A 23,488-nucleotide genomic window follows, 5' to 3' on the forward strand; every position below is an offset into this window, starting at 1 on the left:
GGGCGAGGGTCTGGGGGTGTGGCCTGCGGCGGGGACTCCGGGGAGGGCGGGGCGAGTGTTGGGGGTGTGGCCTGAGGCGGGGACTCTGGGGAGGGCGGGGCGAGGGTCTGGGGGTGTGGCCTGCGGCGGGGACTCCGGGGAGGGCGGGGCGAGTGCTGGGGGTGTGGCCTGCGGCGGGTGCCTCTGGAAGGGCGGGGCGAGGGTCTGGGGGTGTGGCCTGCGGCGGGGAGGGCGGGGCGAGTGCTGGGGGTGTGGCCTGCGGTGGGGCGTCGGGGAAAGGCGGGGTCTCGGCCGGCGCTGACGCAGCCATGGCGGAGGCGGCTTTGGAAGCCGCGCGGAGCGAGTTACGAGAATTCCCGGCCGCTGCGAGGGGTGAGTGGCTCTCCCACAGGCTGCGGCGATTTCCGAACACGGGAGGGGCCCTGGGATGCCGCTGACACCGGGGGCTCGGAACCTCGTGTGTGCGACTGCCCTGAGGCCCCGCTCGGGTTGCTCTTCTGTGGCAACCTGCTTCCCTTCTCCCGTGTTCGCGCGCTCCCGCGGCTTCCTGGGTGATTCTGTTCACGTTATTCCCAAGGCCCGGTGCCGTCTTGACCGTGGTCGCGGCGAAGCCCTGTGTTTCCTACAGTCTTGAGCAGCTTGCTGTGGCCCTTGTTGAAAGCTCATGGAAGGCACACAGGTGGTGGTCGGATTCCTCCCCCACGTGCGCCGCCTCCGACCTCAACTCCCTTGTCGCACTTTGGGAGGATTGCAGGCTGACCAAATGATCCCTGGCTCTTCCCCTGCTTGGTTTTTATTCCTTTTCTTTCTTTCTCTCTTCCCTCCTGCCTTCTTTTTTCTATTTTTAAATGATTTCTTACCACTGAACAGCAACACAGGCTCATGTGTATGTGATGGGTATGTAATATACAATGGTGCGCAATGTAAATGAAGCAAGGTTCCCTCCCAGCCCCAGTTTGCATTCTTACAGAAAGATTGTTTATATCCGTGCACACACGACTTTTTACCCTTTTTTTGTACAAATAGTAGCCTGCTAAACACACTCTTCTGCACCGTGTATCTTGGAGATCATTTCACATTCCTCTACCTCAGTCTTTTTCACGTCTGTGTGCTAGTGCTGTATTCACTTAGTCATTTAGGTCATGTCCAATCCGTTGTTTTCAATAATGCTGCAACGAATACTTTGAGGATTGATTTAACAAATACTTATTCAGCATCTCTGTGTGCCGGGCTGTGTTCAGTGTGTTTGAGATACATCACTGAACAAAACAAATCTGTCTTTTACAGTCTATGTCCTGTTACATTCTAAGTGAGAAGGTGGACAATTAACCACAGGTGTACTGAATGAGTACATTGTAGAGTAGAAGAAGTAGGTTAGAAGGTAAGTGCAGGCAAAGCCCTCTGTGGGAGTGTGCCTAATGTGTTTAGGAAACAGTGAAGAAGCCAGTCTGCAGGAGCAGCGTCTTCTGCACATGTGTGAGTATGTTTGTTGGTTAAATTCTTTATATTTTTTGAGACAGGGTCTTACTGTGTCACACAGGCTGGAGTGCAGTGGCACGATCATAGCTCGCTGCACCTCGACCTCCCAGGTTCAAGAGATCCTCCTGCTTCAGCACCTGGGAGTAGCTGAGACTACAGGCATGCGCCACCACGCCTGGCTGATTTTTTTGAATTTTAGTAGAGACAAGGCTGGTCTCAGATTCCTCAAACAATCCTTCCACCTCAGCATTCCAAAGTTTTGGAACGCCATGGAACACATAAGCCACTGCTCCCGGCCTTGTTAAATTCTTAGCAGAGTTATGGGGTCAAAGCAATTGTTTGGATCCCTTTTGAAATTTTCTCACTTGGAAGCCCCAGGAGAGGAAAGCAGCCATTCTCTAAAGGAAATGGTGAGCAAGTAAAACAAATCCCTAATTGTAGAAGTCCAAAGGGTGAAAAAATGGCAGTTTCCATGCATTTTCAGAATCCCAGGCTGTGTGCAGGACTCACGCCTGTAATCCTAGCACTTCAGGAGACCAAGGTGGGAGGCATCTCTTGAGGCCAGGAGTTCAAGACCAGCGTGGGCAACATAGTGAGACACCATCGTGTGGTGGCATGTGCCTGTAGTCCCACCTCCTGAGGCAAGAGGATTGTTTGAGTCCAGTAGTTTTGATGACAGTGGCGGGCAGTTTGAAGCAGATGCTGTCATCATGCTGGCTGCAGTGGGGAGGCACAAGTCGGGCAGCAGAAGCGGCTGTGGGAGCAGCAGTGGTGGTAGTGAGTCCCCTGTTCCCTGCATCCCCGAGGCAGCCGACTGCACCACCCCCACCCTCACATGGCTGGGCAGGACCTGCTCCTAAGCCCAGACCCTCTGCTGCAGCCTGAACCTCGCTCCCTGCCACATCCCAGAAGCCTGGGAGCACCCTGCCAAAGGTGCAACTGGGACTTGTAGGGACTTGTACTTGTGAGTACAAAAATACACATGTGCACAAAGACCCTGCTCCTGCAAACTGGCTTCTTCACTGTTTCTGGAACACAGGACTACTAGGCTCATTTGTTTGGGGTGGTCAGAGCTGCCATGCCATATGCACCTTGCCCGCCACCGCTGTGGGGAAAATGCGAAGAGGAGAGGCAGCTGGGGCCACATGTTCCACAGAGCTGGCGGGAACTGGGGACAAGTGGGAGCCCCACCCCTTCCAAGTTGGTGGAGTGGGAGCTCCCTAGGTGCAATTACAGCCACCCAAGCCAGGACTGCAACTCAGGCCCCCCTGTGCTCTTGGGAGCCAGGAGCAGGCAGGAGCCCCACCCTCCTAGATGCAGCTGCAGCCTCCCAAGCTGCAGCTGTGGACCCAGGCATGTCTGCACTTTTGGGGACCCAGGAAGGTCCCTTCCTGCTGCCGCAGGCTTGGAAGTGCCTGATCCTGCTGTCTGGCTTCTCCCCACTGTCAGCACCTGATCAGATCATGGAGCAAAGTTGAGGCCGAGCCTGGGTGCTATTGCAGTGCTGACACACCAGCCCCCTGCCTCCTTGGCCCCCTCTGGCCTTTGGGTGCCAACGAGCATGGGAGGGAGGCCAAGAGGGGCTGAGGGCAGCTCAGTGCTGGCCTGCAGGCACCCCTTGGCACAAACAGCTTGGGTGCCGTGAATGGTGGCAAGAGGCAGACAGGTTCCTGGGTGGAAGGTGGCGTGTCCCGGTGAAGCCCGACCTTCAAGCCAGGGAAGGCCTGAAGCCTGGGGGCTGGGCTGCCGGTTCCATGGACCGGAATGGGAACTTTTGGTGCTTTTTCCGGCCCACCCGTGGCTGCCCATGGACCAATAGGCATGTACGTCCTCCCCTGTGAGACCCATAAAAAGCCCCTGACTCAGCCAGACCAGAAGAGACGATGGGACGACCAGCTGCGGGGAGCAGCTGCCCACTGTGGGTCTCCTCTGAGCTATTCTATGGCTCAGTAAAGCTCCTCTTTGTCTTGTTTACCCTCTGCTTGTCTGTGTGTACCTCATTCTTCCTGGATGCAGGACAAGAATTGGGACCTGCTGAGTGGCGGGGCGAAAAGAGCTGTAACATGAAGAGGGCTGAACCATGCGTCTTGCTCGCCACATTGTGGGTGATCAGAAGGAAAGAAGAGCTGTGGCCCTTTGGGGAGTCCAGACCTAGGAGCTCCCCAAGCTGGGGTTCTGACACCCTCTTTAGGGCTCTGCGGTTCCTGGTATCTGCATGCTTCCAGGCACCACCACCATGCTTCCCAGTGTCAGCTGTGGAAGCTGCTTATGGTACACCTGGTCTAGCTGCAGCCTTGCAGGAAACCAGTGCCTGTGTTGGCACCTGAAGCTGCCTGCCCCACTGCAGCCCACACACCTAGCTGTGCGCAGCGGCCAAACCCCACACTCATTCGCTCACACACTCCTCGCTGCCCCACTCGCCCTTGGCAGGTGTGGGATCCAGGCCGGTAGCATGAGCTGAGCACAGCCTGCAGGGCCGAGTGGGCCCAATGGGCCCGAGCAAAACAGGCAAAGGCATCACTGGCCACAGAGGTTTCCAGCTGGTAAAGCAACACCCCAAAGATCCCGTGACAGTTTATGGCTGCGGTGAGCTATTATTGCGTCACTGCACTTCAGCCTGGGCAACAGAGCAAGACCCTGTCTCTTAATCTCAGCGAGTACAACAGGAAGATGTACTGAGCCCCAGACCACCCCGTCTCTCAAGGTGACTGCTTGGATGGGCTGGCGTGACTGGGAAGGCCTTTGCCACTTTGCTGTCTCCTGGATTCCATATCTCCTGGATGGGTGCCATCTTGCCTCTAGCCAGGGAAGCAAGCAGGCACACTAACTCTTTCCTTTCCAGTTTTCCTGGGCCCAGTGGGGTCTTCTCACTCAGTTACAATATTTGATCTAAGAACATTCACTTTCCAACTGATCAGAAAGTAAAGGTGACTGGCATGGTGTTGCTGTGAGAGGTGCAGCGTAACCTCAGAGGTGAACATCAGTGCCGGGACCATTTGGAGCAGCATGTGGTAACCACCAAATGGGAACCACGGCCTTCTGGCTCGACCTAGAGCATGAATGTAGCAAAGCAAAGCCCTGTACACTTTATAACAACCAGCAGAAAGACACTCCAGTCTGAGCAGCTGTAACAAAGGTACCACCTGAATAGAGGATGTGTGGCAAGGGCAGGCACGAGACAGGAAATCAGACTGGAAGAGTAGGTTGGGCCTGGTCGTGCATGCCAAGGCAGGTGGCATTCTCTAAGGAGCAGTGGTAAGCCATCGAGGCATTTGTTACTAGGGGTATGACAATATGAGATTGTATTTTCAGAAGATGACTGGGGCTATGATGGTGAATGCTTTGGGAGGGAGTGGAATTAAGCCAGAGAAACCAGCTAGTTCACTACTGCAACCATCCAGCCAGGATACTGGAGACTTTTATTCAACATTAGGCAAATACTTGCTGAGCACATGCTGTGTGCTAGGTACTGTTCTAGGTCCCAGGGGTGCATCAGTGAACAGACAAGTGTCTCTGCCCTTGTGGAGTTCACATTCTAGCAAGGGTGAAAGAATGATAAACAGTTTATGTAGGTGAAATATATATATATATATATGTATATATATATACATATATATACATATATATATATTTGCAAGGGTGAAAGAATGATAAACAGTTTATATAGGTGAAATATATATATATATATATATATATATATTTTGAGATAAAGTCTTGCTCTGTCACCCAGGCTGGAGTGCAGTGGCACGATGATAGCTCATTGCAGCCTCTACCTCTTGGACTCAAGTGATCCTCTGGCTTCAGCCTCTAGCGTAGCTAGGAGTATAGGTGCATGCCACCATGTCCAGTTAATTTTTAATTTTTTTGTAGAGATGGGGTCTCCCTACGTTGCCAAGGCTGGTCTTGACCTCCCAGCCTCAGCAATCCTCCTGCCTCTGCCTCCCAAAGTGCTGGGATTACAGACATGAGCCACCACGTCTAGCCCTAAAATATATAGCATGTCAGATGGTGATGAATGCTAATGAGAAAAAATACGGAAAGGGATATAAAGATTTGCGGCAGGGGGACAGATTATAAATTTAGAAAGTATAGTCGGAGAAGGAAGTCTTATCAATGTGATATTTGAGTGAGGACCCAAAGGAGGTAGCTGGAATGTGGATGCCAGCGGAGGAGAGGAGACGGTGGGTTTGAGAGACATAGGAGACAGAATCAACAGGACTCAGAGCCAACCAGTAGGATGACAGGAGTGAAGGAGAAAGCTGAGTCAAAAAGATTTTGATTAGAGGTGACACAGGGCCACTGTAGACCCCTGCGCAGGCAGCACACCACGCAGCCTGCCAAAGTGTACGTGGTGGCCCTGGGTGTCTGGAGATGGTGATGCTGTTCAGCAGGACCCAAACCATAGCCGAGCCCTTCCTTTTCCTCCATTGGTGTCATCTGGTAGTTTGTCTTCCCGGGTAAGAAGGTTGTAAATTTCTTAAGATGATGATTGTGTCATCCCTGATAGCCCCAGATTAGCCAAGCCAGGTGCTGAGCACATTCCTGGTGCTCAGTAAATGTCACTGTTAAAGGGGGCTTCCCAGAGCCACACAACACCCAGAATAGCCCGTGGCCATGGGGCCTCAGCCTTACTCATTCTGGAGCTCCCAATGCCACTTCCATGGTGGCCTTTCCTGGTAGATGCTAGGAGGCTGGCCTCTCCAGGGTGGGAAGGCATAGGGTCCACTGTGCAGACACAGCCCCACAGGGGATTTGGCTTATGGGCTGGGTAGCAGCCTCTGGCCCCGTGGACGGTCAGGGCCCATGCTGGTGTGTGTGCGTGATGCTTTCTGCTTTCATTTTTCCATCCTCATCTTTCTATTACTGGTTGTCCAGGGTCCTTTGGTCACCAACGAGCATTTCCCAGTGACACAGTGTGGCCTTTCCAGGGAGGGCACCTCTTGGGCAGGGACTGGGTGCTGCAGACATCAGCCCTTCCATCCCCTGTCTTCTTCTTTCTCTCAGAGCTCTGCGTGCCTCTTGCTGTGCCCTACCTGGACAAACCTCCAACTCCGCTCCACTTCTACCGGGACTGGGTCTGCCCCAACAGGCCGTGCATCATCCGCAACGCTCTGCAGCACTGGCCGGCCCTCCAGAAGTGGTCCCTCCCCTACTTCAGGTGGGAGCTGCCCTGGGGTCTGGTGTGAGCAGTGATTACTGGCATCTGGGCATGGGCTGAGTGTCCATTCCTCTAGAGCCACAGTGGGCTCCACAGAGGTGAGTGTGGCCGTGACCCCGGATGGTTACGCGGATGCCGTGAGAGGGGATCACTTCATGATGCCAGCTGAGCGCCGCCTGCCCCTGAGCTTCGTGCTGGATGTGCGGGAGGGCCGGGCCCAGCACCCTGGAGTCCTCTATGTGCAGAAGCAGTGCTCCAACCTGCCCACTGAGCTGCCCCAGCTGCTGCCTGATCTGGAATCCCATGTGCCCTGGGCCTCCGAAGCCCTGGGTGAATGGAGGTGGGGTGGTCCTGGCCCTGGACAGGGAAGATATGGGAAGGAGGGGGGTCAGCCTGTTTGCCCTTAGGTGATGACCTGGCCTATGGGCTTGGTCCTGTCAGCATCTGGTGCAGCTCACTAAATACATTCCCAGGCCTTGACTTAATCATAGATGAACTGCCAAAGATTGTTGTCCTTCCTTCTGCCCCAGCGAGGGAGGACCCCTTCCCCAAGATTTCCCAACCTCTGCCTCTTCTCCCTGACCCGTTTCTTGGGATTCTCCTGTGCTCACCCAGGTTTTGGCTCTGGCATCACTGGATGGCAGCTTTCCCCAGCCTGGCCTTCCTAACTTGCTCTCTGCCTTCTGTCCTGCAGGAAAGATGCCCGATGCTGTGAACTTCTGGCTGGGGGAGGTGGCTGCGGTGACTTCTTGTAGGTGTAAGGGGAATACAAAGGTGGGGAAGGAGCAGGTTGGGGCAGAGGGAGGGAAGACGAGGCCAGGAGTGGAGGGATGGCCCTGGGTGGAGGTTGGGCTGTTCTCTAAGATTTCTTTTGGCTTCTAGGACTCGGTCACCACAGAGGGTTTCCCCTGACAGCTGAGGTCGGGGAGTGGACCCATGGCATTGGGGGCGGGTGCATTGTTTCTTCTAGACCCAAAGAAACCTCCCTGAAGGCCCGCTGGGCCAGGGGGTAGGTGTAGGAGAACTTCCCCTCTTGTTGAAGAGGAGTCCAGGGCCTGGTGAGCATCAGGTCCCTGGTAGGCAGAGTTCCAGAATGCCCATCAGAGCCCCTGGCATCTCCAGCCCACTGGCTCTGTGCGTGCTTCTCTTTTGTCATAGGCCGTCTTGGGGTGCAGGGCTCTCAGCATGATGGTTTGCCTCCTCCTGTGCCCCTGCCCTCCATACCCTGCCCCTGGGCCTTCTTTCTGTTGGCAGTGCAAAAGGACCACTATGAGAACCTCTACTGCGTGGTCTCAGGAGAGAAGCATTTCCTGTTCCATCCGCCCAGCGACCGGCCCTTCATCCCCTATGGTAGGGGATGTGGCCTGCAGGGAGGGGCTGGGGAATAGCTGGCCCAAGGGGGAGGGAGGCAGCAAGAGCCTGGGAGGCCAGTTCCCAGGCCTGAGGTGTGGCTGTGGCATCCCCAGTGCACCAGGGCCCCTGATCCCCTTGCCCCTGCCCAGGGCTGGCTGGGGTGGAGGAGGGTCTGGCAAGTTCCAGGCTGTTTGCAATTCCCCCACACCCTTCTCCCTTGGGCTCCAGAGCTGTACACGCCGGCAACCTACCAGCTAACTGAAGAGGGCACCTTTAAGGTGGCGGATGAAGAGGCCATGGAGAAGGTGTCTGTCCTGTTCTTGGGCTCTAGGGAGGGAGAAGGGCAGAAGCCTGGCTCTGAAGAGCAGGCACAAAAGATCTGGGGAGGTGGCACCTTGCTCTGAAAAGTCCCTAAGTCTGAGGCCTTTCAGTGCTGAGCCAAGCAGGGCCTGTGCTGTTGACCTTTGGAAGGGACAGAGCCTGAAGTCCTGGGGGGTCTGGGGGGCTGCTCGCTGGCATCTGATGTGTTCCCAGGTGCCCTGGATCCCACTGGACCCCTTGGCACCAGACCTAGCACGGTACCCTAGTTACAGTCAGGCCCAGGCCCTTCGCTGCACGGTGCGGGCCGGTGAGATGCTCTATCTGCTGGCTCTGTGGTTCCACCACGTCCAGCAGTCCCAGGGCTGCGTCGCAGGTGAGGAGTTGCCCAGGCCGCCTGGGGACAGGCCCTGCCAAGGTCCAGCAGGGCCTCTGTGGGGAGGCTTGGGAGGCTCTGGGTCAGAAGAGGGATCTTCATGCTCAGATCCCCATTCTTCCCACAGTGAATTTCTGGTATGACATGGAATACGACCTCAAGTATAGTTACTTCCAGCTGCTCGAGTCCCTCACCAAGGCTTCAGGCCTTGACTGATGGAGCGCTGGTGAACACGACCAAGCACGCCTCGGGGGACGGGGCCAGCCCCTCCCTGGCCGGGTCAATTCTCGAGAGAGCCTGGAGTGTGCATGCTGGCTGCTGGCCCCGGGTCCAGCATGGCTTGAGATCAGCTTTGGAGGATCTTGGAATGTGGTCATAAGGACTCAAGGTGCCAGGCAGGTCTGGGTGAGGGTTCTCAGGAAGTTGCCACACAGGTGAGCAGAGTGGGGATCAGGTGCAGCGGCACCTCTCCCCAGCGCTGTGATGTTGGGCGAGTCACTGCGTCTCGGGCATTGGTGTCCTGTCAGTAAAGAGATAATAATGGCTGTACCTCGCGGGGCTGTTGTGGGCTTGGAGATGATGTCTATGAGGACCAGTATGGAGCTGGCACACAGGACATGTGGAATAAAAGGTAGCTGTGAGTCGTATGTCCTTTTTTTTTTTTTTTTTTTTTAAGATGGGGTCTCGCTCTGTCACCCAGGCTGGAGTGCAGTGGTGGGATGTCAGCTCACTGCAAGCTCCGCCTCCCAGGTTCACACTATTCTGCCTCAGCCTCCCAAGTAGCTGGGACTACAGGTGCATGCCACCATGCCCGGCTAATTTTTTTGTATTTTTAGGAGAGACGGGGTTTCACCGTGTTAGCCAGTATGGTCTTGATCTCCTGACCTCGTGATCCACCTGCCTCGGCCTCCCAAAAGTGCTGGGATTACAGGTGTGAGCCGCTGCGCCTGGCTTATGAGTCGTATGTTCTGATCCTCCCTCTTGAAGTTGCCTTCTGTGGTCTAAGGAGGGCCTGAAGGTTCAGGTAAAAACTTCAGGGTGACCTTCACTGGGGGTGAGGGCTGGATCCCAGCCTGGGCCCAAAGAGCCGTCAGCTGCCCAAGTCCCGCTGTCCATGAGAGGCCACCGCAGCCCCTCCCTGGGACAAGCAAGCAGACCTGAGTCTTGTAGCTCTCTGGTCCGGACCTCTTTGGCCCAGGACCTTGAGAGCTATTCCTAGCTCTCCTCTGGTTACTGTCCTCCCCCAGTTCAGGGGCAGCAGGTGGGACCTGGTGCCCTGGGGATAACCCCTGTTTCTCCCATAACAGGCACAGGCAGGAAGGGACGGAAGCCCCCGCCTCTCCTGGGGCTGTCCCTCTGAGGAAAGAGTTGGTCTCCACACGCTGACCCCCCCACACACCATGCCCTGGAGGCAGAAGAACCCCCTGCCCCTGAGTGCCAACCCACAGGCCTCATCCCTGGCCACTCAGCACCTAGCTTTGAAGGGCTGTTTTATGTGACAGCCACTCCCCTGCCTGTCGTGAGGGGGCCCGGGTGTTCATCTCAGATTGATGGAGCCCTGCCATCAAGACTGGGCATTCCTGTCCAACAGGTGCCAGAGTTGCGAAAGGCCTGTGACAGGGAACTCCACTCTTCCCTTGGCTGCTGTTCTGGGACTCACCCCTGCTTTCCTTCTGCTCAGCCCCTGGCAGCAAGCTCTCCAGGCTGGGATTGCAGGGCTGGGTGGGGCAGGCCCAGCTGGTAAAGGCTGGCAAGTGCCACAGAGGTAGCAGGAGCTCTAGTATAGGCTTAGGGAGGCGGCGGGTAGGAGGGACTTGGGACCAATTGGGACATCACATCCCTGGCTCTGGGTTAGAAAGCTGACAGTCCTTGATCCTGTGGCCACTGCCCCATCATTCCTGCTCCTGAGGACTCAGTCTCATGGCTGTGGTAAGGCCTGGCAGGGCCCTGGGTCCCTACTGGGACCCCTGGTCTCTACCTGGGGCCTAGTTAATATGTTTATTATGGGAGCTGTGGTCTTCTCCAGGGGTAGGGAGGGGAGTTTATTGACCACAAGACCAGGGTAGTGGGCAGAAGCCAGGGGAGAAGGAGGCTTGGGGATGAGGGATCCATCCTGAGTGTTTTCTGTCCTGGGAATGGGCTCCTGGCAGAGCTACCTGGCACCATAGATTTGGGCCCTGGAGACTCAGAGGCTCCCAGCTGCCGCCCTGAGGCCCTGGAAGCAAGTGGCTCCTCCATGCTCCTCTGACTCAGTTGCCTGGAGTGTGAGGGCCCTGGGCTGACCCTGGTGGGGCTCGTGTCCATCTGAGCCCGCAGCCTCTGGGCACTGACCAGCAATTCCTGCAGCGTTGCCTGGAGTTTCTGAGCTTGGTGCAAGGCATCCAGCGCCTCCCTCCTGCCCACAGCACTCATCAGCTAGTCGTCAGGCCTTCAAACCCCTCTCCCCCATGCCCACTGGTGTCTTCTGTCCCTTAATCACCTCAACCACAGGAGGGCCCACGGGCTGGGAGTTACTGGGAGGACAGTACAGTTATTTGAAGGGTGGAGAAGGAATCCTAGGGGAACATGGGCTGAGGGGAGCTGTGGGGACTGAGATGCTGGAGGATGGGTCGGCAAGGGCAAGGCCTGTGGGTTCATACCGCTTCTAGGCCCTGCTCCGGAGCTGCCACCAGCTCTCAGCCACCTCCTGCTGCCTGTGCCTGAGGCCGTGGGCTGCCTCAGGGCTTCTTTGGCAGAGGCGGCCCACTTCACGCTCTAGGGACTGTGGGGGAAGCCGGGGTCAGAGGCTGGGGCAGGGGAGCTCTGGGCCACCCTGGCATCCCAAAGCCCCTCCTCCCCACTTGTGCCCAGGGTCCTACTGAGGAGATGCCCTGGGCCCAGCTCTACAGCCAGCTACGCACCTCCACCTGGGCCTGGATGGGGTGCACTTCCCGCTCCAGCTCCTCGTGTTTCCGCAGCAGCCTCTGCACGCTCTCCAGATCTTTCCCACAGTCCAGGGCCTGGATCAGGGCTTCCTGGAGGAGGGGCATGGCCAGTTACCTGCTGGGCCTTTGCTTCGGCTCCTCCTTCCTGGCAAAGGGCCCAACCAGTGGCTTCTGTGTGCACAGCAAGTCCCCAGCGTGATTTCCTGGCCCCGACTTTGAGGGCCAGAGATCTCTTCCTTATGTGAGGGGGACGATTCTGAGGAGCAACTCTGGATTTGGAGTCTCCTCTGAGGGAAGAACCTCACGTGTGTGCTGCTTCCCCGTACAGTCTCACTCAACTCTCATCCCTTGAGGAGCGAGAAAGAAAATAGAGCAAGGATGGACAGACAGGCCTGTGCCGTCATTTGAGGGCAGAAGCCAGCGGAGGAAACAGCCAGGCATGCCCAGCACAGGCAGCAGCACCTGTTTCACACAAGGGCTTCCTAGACCGGGTTCTAACTCTGCCAGATTCCAGCCCGGGGCTCTGTGGTTATGTACACAGTCCCAGGGCAAACCTCCCGAGGGTTTGGGCTTCCTCAGGGATGGGAGGAAACAGAGAGTGTGTTTTCTGGCCTCTGGACCTGCCATGTATCTGGGGACCAGATCTGGGGGAGAAAGGAGACAGGGAATCCCCCACTGAGCTTGCAATGGGTGCTTCTATGGTCCTGAGTTGATCCCGAGGGCCAGCCCATCAGATGTCCCTGGTGCAGACTGCTGGGACCCACCTCCAAGTACCCAGCTGAACAGGAGAGGCCAGTGAGGGGGGAGACGCATGGGAGACTCTAGGCAGCGCCCCCTCCCCTGACTGCATTTGCTCACAGCCCCCACTGGGACCTCTTTCCACCACGTACCTTCTCCTGAATCCTCTTGGTGACATTGTCCAGCTCTCGGGACAACACGTGTATCTCCAAGGCCCCTTCGAGCTGCTGCTGGTACCGGAGCAGGTTGCCATGGAAACTCGCCCACCTGGCCAAGGGGTGGTGGTGTCATGTGGAGCCTGAGGTGGCCTTCCACCCCTCTTTCCGGCCCTTTGGTTCTCCCCAGCCTGGGACTGGCCTGTTGTTGAGCTGGCTTCGCCGCTGGCAGATGATCTTGACTTCCTCAGGGTCCCGGTTCTTGAGCTGCAGTGACAAGTCACTGATGCTCCTGATGCAGGCATCACCCACTGTGTCCTGCAGGGGAGATATGGGTGAGGGCATTGGCACCCCCCATGCACAGCCCCTTCTTCCCACCTCAGCAGGCACTGGAAGCATGCCTGGGCCCCGGAGCACGAGGAACTGCATATTTGGGCAGTGGGAAGAACTGCCTCCTGCCTCCTCTACTGCGGCAGGTCCCTGAGGTCACCCCGTCCAGGTGAAGTGAGCAAGATCAGCTTGGAGCCTGCAGCCCCAGAGTCATCTCTAAGGCCAGAAAATGGGATCCCTGCACTGGGTACCATGTAGGAGGGGGAGAGTGGGCACATGCTCACTAAGAGAGACTCTTGAGACGGAGTCTCCCTCTGTTGCCTAGTCTCCCTCTGTTGCACTGTTGTTGTAGTGGCACAATCTCAGCTCACTGCAACCTCCACCTCCCTGGTTCAAGCGATTCTCCTACCTGAGCCTCCCGAGTAGCTAGCACTACAGGTGCCTGCCACCAAGCCTGGCTAAGTTTTGTATTTTTCGTAGAGACGGGGTTTCACCATGTTGGCCAGGCTTGTCTCAAACTCCTGACCTCAAGTGATCTGCCCGCCTTGGCCTCCCAAACTGCTGGGATTACAAGTGTGAGCCACTGTGCCCAGCCACAGAAACTTTTAAAATGAAAATTCAGCTTCTTGGTTGAAAAGAAGCAAAGGGAGGTTGTAGAATGGAACAGTGAGCTCTGGCTTCCTGTGGTTTGGGTGTCCCCACCCCAGGACTCATCTGAGCTGAGGCTGGTGCTGCTTGGACACTGGATGGGGTTTAAAGGTACACAGGGAGGGGTCCACCGCAGGGTGTGGTTGCAGATCTCCTGCCTCTGGCATCTGTAGAGCTTGTTTAAATTTCCAAAGCACTTTCCTATGAAGTGCCTCATGCAAGGTAGGCAGGGAAGGACATTCCCCTCCTTTTATAGATGCCGGAGCAGAGCTCAGAGGCTAACCTGGCTCCTTTGCGGCAGAGCCAGGATTCAAGCCCAGCTCCTTTAGAGTCTAGCTCTCTTCCTACTGCAGCATCTGGCACAGCGTCTGTGAAATTCCACCATTAACAAGGGATGTCTTAGGTGTAAGCACTGCCGCCTCTTAAAAAGTAATACATACATGTACCGGGGGACAAGGTTAGCACATTTGGTCTTTAACACCTGATTGTCAATACATTTGCCATTTTTTTTCCCTGTATACCACATAAGAGAAATAGATGTTTGGTGTGTGTATGTGTGAGGGGGAGGGTGTGGGGTGAGGAGAAGACGCTGAGACGCTGAAATAGTCACAGTGAAGGTGGGCGCTGATTATCTGCCACATCCAGGCATATGTCCTATCTTTTTAAGATTTTTTGAAATAATTATAGATGCCCAGGAAATTGCCAAAGTCCTGCAGAGAGGTCCCTGTGCCCTTCCCCAGCTTCCCTTACAGCAGCATCCTATATAATGATAACATTAAAACCACAAAGCTGACGTTGGTGTAATACTACCAACTAGACCAGACCTCATTCAGATTTTATTAGTTTTTGCAAGTACGCATCTGTGCGGGGCAGTGGGGGATAGGTCTATGCAGTTTTATCACAGCTAGAGACTCACGTACCTGCCACCACACCCGTGCTCTCTTACCTCTGAGGTGGGTGCTACCCCCATTCTAAAGAGGAAGGAGTGAAGGCGGGTGAGAGGAGGGAGCCTGCCCTAGGGCATAGGAGGAGCAGGCATGGCGCCCACGCCCTGCTCTACAGCCCACACTCTTTCCCTGCTCTCAGTTGGATTTTCAGTGCGGGATGCATGGCCAACCTCTACCCAGCAAGGCCCCCTTACCCCGGCTGAGTTTCCTCGGAACACGCAGAGCTGCTGTCGGAGCTGCAGGCAGTGCTCCAGGTCCTGGCCCAGGTCACCAACATTCATCTTCACCTCCTGTGAAGGCCGAGGGTGGGGAGGGAGCGCTCTGAGCACCAGCCCAGGCTCCTGGCACCTGCTGCTGGGGATCCCTCCTGTCAAGGGAGGGCTCCTCCCCCCATCTCTCAGCCCCCACCCAGCTGGGGCTACACCTTCTCCTGGATCCAGGCCTCTGCAAGGTCCACTCTCTGCAGGAACTCCAGGAAGTTCCGCCTGTCCTCCAGCTCCTGGCCCCTGAGGGCCATTGCCTGCCTCAGGTCCTCCCAGTGCTTCCGCAGGCCCTGCAGCCGCTGGGAGACCTCTCCGGCTTGAGGGTGACTCTGTGCCAGGAGAGCCTCTCCCTTCTGGAGGGAGAGAGGGGACACAGGACATCTTGCCTGCTGCACTTCCTCCTAAGACTGACATGGCCCCTGGGCCACACTTTGGGGCAGGCATGGGGCTGAGGGCCCTGTTGTTACCTTGGCAACACAGGTCATGACCTCCTCATGGGCCTGGACTTCAGCCTCAAAGGCCTGGTGTTTCAGCAGGGGCTTCAGCTTATCTCTCAGGTCCCCAGGAGGGATCGGCTCCTTCAGCTGCTGGGCCCACGCCTGGATCCAGTCCTCAGCCTGGTGGGGGTGGGACATGAATGCTGCAATGTTCTGCAGCCTCAGGCCCCAGACGCCACAGGCCTAGCCCCCAGCCATTCCCAGGAGGCTGGCCTCAGGGGTTGGGGGGGCAGCACCTGGTAAATGAGCCCTGAAGGTTCCAGCTCTGGAAGGTTGCTGCAGGAGGCAGCCGGGCAGGGCCTTGGGTGGGCTCTCGTTTTGGAGGTGTGGCCCCTACTCCTGGGGCCCTGGGCTGCTCTGCTCCCTTCCCCACCTCTCTTGCCCTGGCGCTGCTAGAGCTCGGGACACTGGTGGGGTCTCCACACAAAGGGGCTTAGATCCCATGTTCTGGGCTCCAGCACAGCCTCTGGGAAAGCCATCCACCCCCGAACCTGTTTCCGCCTCACAGTGTTGCGGTGTGAAGGCGGCTGAAAACTGTCGAGTGTGGTTCCAGTGGAAGGCCCTGGGCTGGGGGTGCCCTCTGACCTGGGTTGTGGCCTGGGTGAAGCTGGCCATCAGCAGGGAGGCATGCAGGGCGTGTCCCCGGCTCTCCGCCAGCTCCTTCACTCTCACCCGGCGCTGCAGCAGGATGGGAAGCCGGTCCCGCACCCGGGGGCGCCGGAGCGTCTTCAGCCGCTCACGCAGGGCTGCCTCCTGTGGGGCAGGGGCACAGCTGCTGCTCTCCCACCCTGGGCTGGGGCAGGGCCTGGCCTGCAGGGCTCACAGTCCTTTCTTTGAGGGCCCCGGAGCCCTTACCTCAGCCCCATATGGCTGAGGGGTGTCTGATCCTCCCAGCCACAAGCCAGACCAGTCTGCTCCCCAAGGACCACACGGTGTGGACAGAGCCGAATGCCCCGTGTGGGTCTCTGCAGTGTGGCCCATCTCCCCCTGGGCCCTCTTCTTGAGCCACACGTACAACTTGCTCAGTCAACCCCAACCAGGCCCCCAGCCTCGCAGGCTCATCAGCACTGCCTCCAGGAACGCACCAAGCGCCCCGTGACCCCCTTCAGGACTCTCTCCCAACCACCACATTCTGACCACGCCCAGGCCTCCTGACTCCATTACCTTCTTGTCCTGGGCAGTCAGAACCTTCAGGAAGACCTCGTGCTTGCCAATCAACTGCTCTACCTCTTCCACCGAGCTCCCCAAGGCACTGGTTTTCAGGGAGACCTGGATCCACAGAAAAGTCAAAGAGGCCACCAAGCCTTCCAGCCAGCCAGCCCCTCCAGTTGCAGTCTGTGCCCATGGGCACTCTGGGTATGGCAGGGCCTTAGGAGTGCCCACTGAGCTTGGTATGGAGCTGTGAGGAGTGGGAGTCCAGGTTGGGAGGCTGCGACACCTCAACCTCTGCACCATGCGGGGAGCATGACCAGCCTCTGGCCAACTTCCTCGGGGCTCAGTCTGGGATAGGGGCTGGGGATGTCAGTGGATGCTCAGGGGCCTCAGCACTTCACCATGGCCACCTGGAAGGACTTGTGCACAGCTGCCTCATATTAGAGAAAAAGCCAGAGAGGCGGGAGGAAAGGGACTGAGCAGAGAGGGGAATGGAGAGGAGGAGCAGGAGGCTGAGCGGAGTGTGAGGGCGGGAGGGGACCTGCCTCCTGGGGCGCGAGGATTTCCTCCAGGCGGCCGCACTCTCTGAGGAAGAGCTGCTCCTGCTGCTCGGCCTGCAGCCTCTCTTGCTTCCGTGCCCAGGCCTGATACACCTGGTCCCGCTGGTCCTGCAGGGCTCGAAGCTCTTCCTGGACCTGGGGATGGACACATGAGGAGCCTCAGCTGGGGAGGGTGGTGTGGGTGAGGTGAGGACTGGATCCTGAGGGAAGCTCCTGAGGAGAGGCCAGCATGGCACAGTAGGACGGGGCACCAGGTGGCCAGGCACAAGCTTGGTCAGCTAGGGTATGTGGGGGCACCAGGGGAGGGGGCCCACCTCCTTGGTGGGTGTCCCTGCAGCAAGAAGTGCCTGCTGGCCCAGCTGGGTGGCCTGCTGCCACAGCTTCTCCCGGGCCTCCAGCTCCGCCCGGAGCCACTGGTGGGCACTGAGCTTCTGCGGGCCGCTGCTAGGCTCTTGCGAACTCTCCTCCACCTGCAGGTCCTGGCGCATGCGGGCTGCCCAGGGGGCGTAGTCACGCACCTGATCCCGGGGACACGGAGGGAGAGCCGGGTGAGGGCTGGGCTGGGCAGCAGGAAACCAGGTGCTGAGGCAACTGCAGCCCACCTGAGTCCACTCACACAGCCCAAGCCGACCTGGGTCAGGGCCTCGGGTGAGGCACGTTTGGCCCTTTGTCACTTGGTTTCTCCGTTGTCATCCAACCCGATCCTCCCAGAACCACGAACCCCCTACATGAGCCAGACCCTCACCACGACACACCTCTGCCCTTTGTTCCTCCTGCCTTCCCATCTCTACAGAGCTCACCTGGATGAGGCCATGAGAGGACTGGCGGCTAGCAAGATCAGCCCCATCAAGACTGCTTGATGGGGAAAGAAAGTTCACCTGCTCTTCAAAGGCCCCTTGGCCGCCTTTGCCTGGCAAAGCCTTCCCTGGTATTTGACATTGCACTGCTCTCCTTGTTCTCTGAATTACTAATTTAACCCTTACAGTCTTCTGCTGATTTGGGTACAACTATACAAGATTGGTGCTGGAGGGACTTCAGGCCCTTGTCCAAATATCTCATTGCACGGAGGAAGGAAGGGTAAATGGCACAAAGAGTCTTGTAAACTCTAAGTGCATGACAAACCCAGGGTTAAGTGCCTTGCTCAAGCTCACACTGCTAGCAAATCAGCAGTTAGGTCCCTAAACTCAAGCCTTTTTGCAGTGTCAGTTTGGGCCTCCTGGTCTGCCAGGTCCCAGGACATTGGGATGCCGGGGACATCCCATGGCCAGGACCAACTGTCCCAGTCTGATTCTCTGGGTTTCGGGCTCATCTCCCCAGGAAGCAGGGCTCCATGAGGGCAGCAGTTCCTCTGTCCATAGCTTCTATATTGCCCTCCTCTCTCCACCCGTGGCTTCAGCAGGGAGCTGAAGACAGACATTAAATAGATACTGACTGATCCAGAGGTCACTGTCTAACATCTGGGTCTCCAGTTATGAGCTTTCCTGGGCAGTTCTTACTCCCAGCCCTGGCTGGGACGCTGAATGACTGCCCTGCCACTCACCTTGCTGGCACTGACCCAGACCCTAAGGTGTCACTGCTACGCCCATGTGCTCAGCCCCTGACCAGCCAGACTGACATCCCGTGTGCTCGTGCTCTCCCACCCGAGTCCATGCTTGTTCTCCCTCCGGAGCTGGAGGGCCTCATGCGTGCATGCCCATGCATGGTGCAGCACACACACATGCACACACACGCCACCCAAGGGGCAGGAGCCCTCACCGCTGTGCGGAAGCGGGCCAGGAGGCGTGCCCGCTCCAGCGGGGCCCTGCGCTGCTCCATGCGTCGCTGCAGCACTGCCCACGCCTGCGTCACAGCTTGCTGCCTCTGCTGCACCGCATGGGCCTGAGGCCCCGGACACAGCTTCTGCACCCTGCCTGCAGTCTCCAGCAGTTCCTGCAGCTGCAGGAGGGGCAGGGAACAGGGAGGCAAGGGTCATGTCCTCCTGATTATCTCGCAGATGTATCCCTCGCCTGGGAACTCTGGCCCCCTTGGGCCACGTCCTGCCATGCACAGTAGGCCCATGGGAGGCTCTGAGGGAGAGTGGAAAATCTAGAGGAACAGGCGGGCCAGCCTGAGGGGACTGCAGGGGCCTGGGTCGGAGAGGCAGCCAGCTGGGCTCACCTGCCGCTCGGTGCCCACGAGTTCTCGCTCCAGCCCCTGGTGGCTTCTCAGCTGGGCCTCCAGCCCACGCAGGTCCCGTGCCACATTGTTGGGGAGGCTCGTGGCTTTCTCCTGAGGAAAGGAGAATGCCGAGGAGATGAGGGATGGAGGGTGAGCACTGAGCCTGGAGTGTATCCACTTCTAGCCACCCCTCCGGCTCACACCTGGACCTGGGTGAGGACTTCCAAGAGATCTCTGTGAACTCTGAGGGTGGTCTCGGCGTCTCGGAGCGCGTGGCCTCGGGCCTGGGTCAGCTCCCACAGCTCCGACCAGGCGGCCCTGCCCACGGCGTGTGGAAGACCAGCCGGGGATCAGCTGCCGGGCCGTCTCATTCCTCCCTCCCGCTAGGTCTGGTCAGCCCGCTCCTCTCTGAGTTGTATCGGGACTTGCCCAAAGCTCCTCCTTCTTAAAACCTCTCCCGCCTGTGGCCCTGCCTACGCACCTTCTTCCTGGGAGCCTGTCTTCTAGCTTTACCATGAATTCAGTGCTTTGCTGCTGTAATGCTCGGCACTGCATGGTATCTGTGCTGTGATACTCCTTACATCCTGTGCTTTGACTCATAGTGCGTCACCCAGGTTATGATCACAGACGCTTTGTGGGCAGGGGCCACATCTCTCCGTTCCTCGCTAACTCTGCAACTGGCTGAGCTCCTAAGGCTTCTGCCAGGCCAGGCTCTGGGCTAGGGGTTATGAGCAAGTCATGACCTTGCCTCAAAGCTCACAGGCTGGGAGTGGATCCAAATCAGCCAAGTGGACAGCTAGGAACCACACGAGTCATGGGCTGTCCCGAGTGAGCACAGGAGCTGGGGTAGCTCAGGGGAAGGCCCTGATGTCTGGCCCCACCATCTTCCCACAGCTCCTGCTCTCAATCCTGGGAGCAGGACTCTGACCTGCACACCCAGCCTCACCTCCCTTCACAGACCAGAGCCTGTGGCGGGCTCAGCTTCTCTGCAGCTAGGCCCCCTGCAGAGCCCTGTGGGCAGCCAGGGCCAGCGTGGCCCTCACAGCATGCCATCCCCTCTTACCACTCTGGGCCCTGCCTGCCCAGCTCCTTCCCCCAAACCCCATGCTGGCCTGGCCCACTGGGCACTCACTGCAGATCTTGCTGCCTCTGACGGACCATGGGGCCAGCACTGTGCCCATGCTCTAGCAGGCTCTCTGCCAGCAGCCGGCAGGCGGCCACCCGCTGGCTGCCCATCTCCACTTGGTGCTGAAACTTTGCAAACTTGGTGCAGAGGTGCTGAGAAGAGGGGAGTGGGTGACAGGGTAGCCCCCGGCTGGTTAGGCGTCAAGCAGCCTGGGAATTGAGGCACCTCAGTGCCCAACTGGGTGATGTGGGGTTGGACAGCCACGGCGTCTGCCCGCTCCACTCAGGAGGCCCCACCTCAGCCAGGGCTCACCGCTCTGCTGCCACCTTCTTCCTCCGCCCCGCCAGAGCCAGCTTCCCCACCCCATAGGCTCTTCCCCAGGGCACCCTCCTTGACCCTGGCCCTCTTCTCACCAGGGCGTGCTCGGGGTCCTCCCCCAGGCTCTCCCCTCCTTTGGCTGCCTGCTTCTGGCTTGCCAGCCAGCCCTGCAGGTCCTCGGCCTCCCTCAGGAACTCGTGCAGCCTCAGGGTCCCCTCCAGTTCCCGGTCCCTGTGTTGACAGTCCGTGGTTCCCCAGAAGTGAGTTGCCCACCCCCCTGGGGGCCAGTCGGGCCAGCCAGAGGGGCCAGTCTGAAAACTGGAGTTACTCATGGTCTCTGTCCAAGCCTGCGGCTCACGATTCAGGGAGTAGTAGACACAGCAGTGCAGGTGTAGGGGCAGAGGAGGGTGTGGACGTGGGGAGATGGACTGCAGGGAGTTGTGGGGCCTCACTGAAGAATTTATGGAAAGAGGTGAGCAACACACACCCTTCTCCCAATGCATCTCTACAGCCTGGGGTCATGGGTTCTGATTGACTTTGGGCCATGGCATGGGAACAGTCAGCTGTGGCTAGGCCTCCTGTACCCACTGATGAGAGGGGTTATGGTGTCCTCACCGTGTGGCCGCCAACTCCTGCAGTGCCCGCAGCTGCTCCCGGAGCCTCTCCCACACCACACGCGGCTGCTCAGGGACTTCGGGGCCAGTGAGGGTTTGGGCCGTCTGGTCAAGCTCCTCCATGGAGCTCCAGTAAATGGCTAGTTCCTCCTGTAGAGCCTATGATGCATGAGGACCCATGCCAGGCTCAGCCTGGGTGACTCATCCACCCACCTGTCCGTCCCCCACCCATCCAGTCACCAATCCCCATCCATTCACCCACCACTCACACGCCCATCCATCTACCTCAACTCATTCATCCACCCACCCAGCATCCATCTACCCATTACTGATGGAGTAAGTACTTATTGTTCCATAAAGTGAACACCTGGTCTGTGCCCACTGAGGGCTCATTATTTAGCAGGGAAAGGCGAATGCTGGCTAATCTGGGCCAAGGAAGGGAGGGCACAGGAGGCATTAGACTGGACCCCAACATCCATGTGTAAGAGAGAGGCAGAGTTAAACAAGCTGTCCAGTATAGCCGGGAGATGGGTGCTCCGTGAGGCCAAGGCTACAGGCCTTTAGAAAGACCTTCTCTGAAGGTCCTGTCGCAGAACACACTGGAACTGGGGCTGTGCAGGAAACATGCCCAGACAGGAGGACAGTTCAGTGACAGCAGGAACCGGGACTGCCGTGGGCTCCAGGCTTTGAAGCTTGTGTGGTTCTGGGAGTCTGAATTCAGGAGTGAGGAAGGGGACTTCGAGACCTCCCTCCCTTCAGCCAGGGGATGTTTGTGGGAGGAGGTCGGCTTCATGAAGGGCATTGGGTTAACTCAGAGGATGACGGGTAAAGCCTGGGAGGAAGACACCTGTGGGAGACGTGGAGCGGGCTGGGCAGGTGACCTTGACAGAGGAGAAAAGTGCCAGGGGTGGGGTAGAGAGGAAGCAAGAGGAGGCGGAGAAACCCCAGGGCCACAGGGAGAGGCAAGACTCGTAAGAAGATGAAGGGAGAAAGCGTGTACATCACAGTGCCCAGGTTGCCTTGGAAGAAGGGGCACTGTGGGATCTGGGTGGGCAGTGGGGATGGGGCTGTCTGCGTCTCCAGGAAGCAAGAGCAGGGCTCCGTGCCTCTGAGAGAGGGAGGGTGACAGCCCTCTCCCCGTGGTCCATCATCACCCAGACCACACTGCAGGGGAGGCTCAGGACGTGGTACCTGGTGCTTGTTAATGAGCCTGAGGGTGGCTGCCTCGTCTCTGCCATAGTCCCGACTGCTCACCAGCGGCCGCTTCTCCTCCACCCAGCCCTCCAGCTCTGACACATCCAGAAAGTACTGCCAAGAGTGGGGCCAACTCACCTGGAGGATCTCAGACAGGACCCTCCGTCAGCCCTGGAGACATCTGCCCCTGCTCTCCAGCATCAAAGGGGCTTCTGTGCCCATAGGGGCACCCATCAGCTCCCAGCCCAGAGCCCCCACCACTGATCCGCCTCCCTGAGAGTCCCACAGGTGGCCCCTCAAGGAGCCCTGACTTCTGCCTCTTCCCCCAACCCCACCTCTCTGCATCCTACCTGCTGGAAAGTGACAGCCTGCTGCAGACACTGGGCCCGCGCTTCACATGCCCTCTCCAGCTCTGCCCAGTGGCCTTCCAGCTCCTGGCACTGCTCCACGATGTGTTGGGCTTGGGGGTGCCCTGAGGCTGCTAGGCTCTGCCCAGAACTCAGCACCCATTGCACCTGCCCCTGGTGAGCTTTTACCTCCACCTGGAGCTCCTGCCACAGAGTGGCTTGAGAGGCTGCTGCTCTTAACCCAGGGGCGTCCGGAGCAGAGCCATGGATGTGGCTCCAGGCCCCAATCATGGCAAGACCCCCAGGGTCAAAATAGCTGGGGCAGAGATTTGGAAATTGGGATACCCAAGGGTGAGGGCTTAGAGGCCAGGACACCTGAGTAGGGGCAGAGGGTTTCTAAGGTCTGGGAAGGAGATGTCGGTAATCCTGTAGGAAGAAGAGGGCTATTACCTTGTGCTTGCGGTGAAGGCTCTGGGCACCATTCAAGCACTCGGTATAGCTGATAGGGCTGCCATGGGGCATGTGCTCGGCTACCCAAGAGAGCTCCATGTTGCTCAGGTGGCAGAACTGGTGCAGCTCCACTGAGGCCTGCAGCTGCAGGCCCCGGATGGCCAGATGCCCCTGCAGAAGCTCCAGCCTAGGAGGAGGAGGAAGAGATTGGAGAGGGTGGGAACAGAGTGAGCTCAAGGCTCCTGGTTCTCTCCTTGGCCAAGCCAGGGCCCGTGAAGAACAAGACCAGGGAATAGAGCAAAGCCCCATCTGACAAAGGGAGGCAGTGGAAGGGCGCCAGGGCCCCACCTCATGGCCTAGATGACTCGCCTGACCGCACTGTGG

The 23,488-nt window shown here is 58.1% G+C and overlaps 4 protein-coding genes across 5 annotated transcripts; 1 reads left to right on the plus strand and 3 right to left on the minus strand.

Moving 5' to 3' along the window:
• Positions 1 to 261: 261 nt before the first annotated feature.
• LOC112205857 (bifunctional peptidase and (3S)-lysyl hydroxylase JMJD7-like) lies at positions 262 to 9,315 on the plus strand. 2 transcript variants are annotated; one of them, XM_054669674.2, is made up of 8 exons: positions 262 to 372; positions 6,484 to 6,637; positions 6,714 to 6,967; positions 7,332 to 7,388; positions 7,892 to 7,987; positions 8,219 to 8,295; positions 8,525 to 8,684; positions 8,812 to 9,315. In XM_054669674.2, exons 1-8 carry the CDS (start codon positions 309 to 311, stop codon positions 8,898 to 8,900), a joined length of 951 nt encoding a protein of 316 aa, XP_054525649.1. In that variant the 5' UTR covers positions 262 to 308; the 3' UTR covers positions 8,901 to 9,315. The 2 variants fall into 2 exon arrangements, with proteins under 2 accessions (XP_054525649.1, XP_054525647.1); XM_054669672.2 differs by having other exon boundaries at positions 8,525 to 8,974.
• A 1,950-nt stretch (positions 9,316 to 11,265) lies between these two features.
• On the minus strand, positions 11,266 to 13,012 carry LOC129137488 (spectrin beta chain, non-erythrocytic 5-like). Its single transcript, XM_063797567.1, has 4 exons — positions 12,704 to 13,012; positions 12,499 to 12,613; positions 11,585 to 11,698; positions 11,266 to 11,445 (listed from the first exon to the last, which is right to left on the minus strand). The coding sequence occupies exons 1-4, from the start codon at positions 12,928 to 12,930 to the stop codon at positions 11,329 to 11,331; spliced, it is 573 nt and encodes a 190-aa protein (XP_063653637.1). The 5' UTR covers positions 12,931 to 13,012; the 3' UTR covers positions 11,266 to 11,328.
• A 376-nt stretch (positions 13,013 to 13,388) lies between these two features.
• On the minus strand, positions 13,389 to 18,956 carry LOC129137313 (spectrin beta chain, non-erythrocytic 5-like). Its single transcript, XM_054668275.2, has 7 exons — positions 18,939 to 18,956; positions 18,654 to 18,833; positions 17,213 to 17,416; positions 16,884 to 17,033; positions 16,351 to 16,521; positions 15,859 to 15,939; positions 13,389 to 15,306 (listed from the first exon to the last, which is right to left on the minus strand). The coding sequence occupies exons 1-7, from the start codon at positions 18,954 to 18,956 to the stop codon at positions 15,091 to 15,093; spliced, it is 1,020 nt and encodes a 339-aa protein (XP_054524250.2). The 3' UTR covers positions 13,389 to 15,090.
• Positions 18,957 to 20,417: 1,461 nt separating this feature from the next.
• LOC129137314 (spectrin beta chain, non-erythrocytic 5-like) lies at positions 20,418 to 23,457 on the minus strand. Its single transcript, XM_054668276.2, has 6 exons — positions 23,453 to 23,457; positions 23,105 to 23,291; positions 22,658 to 22,858; positions 22,305 to 22,421; positions 21,115 to 21,272; positions 20,418 to 20,730 (listed from the first exon to the last, which is right to left on the minus strand). The coding sequence occupies exons 1-6, from the start codon at positions 23,455 to 23,457 to the stop codon at positions 20,490 to 20,492; spliced, it is 909 nt and encodes a 302-aa protein (XP_054524251.1). The 3' UTR covers positions 20,418 to 20,489.
• Positions 23,458 to 23,488: the final 31 nt, after the last annotated feature.

This window comes from Pan troglodytes, chromosome 18 (assembly GCF_028858775.2).
Source record: "Pan troglodytes isolate AG18354 chromosome 18, NHGRI_mPanTro3-v2.0_pri, whole genome shotgun sequence".
Taxonomy (NCBI): Eukaryota; Metazoa; Chordata; class Mammalia; order Primates; family Hominidae; genus Pan; species Pan troglodytes.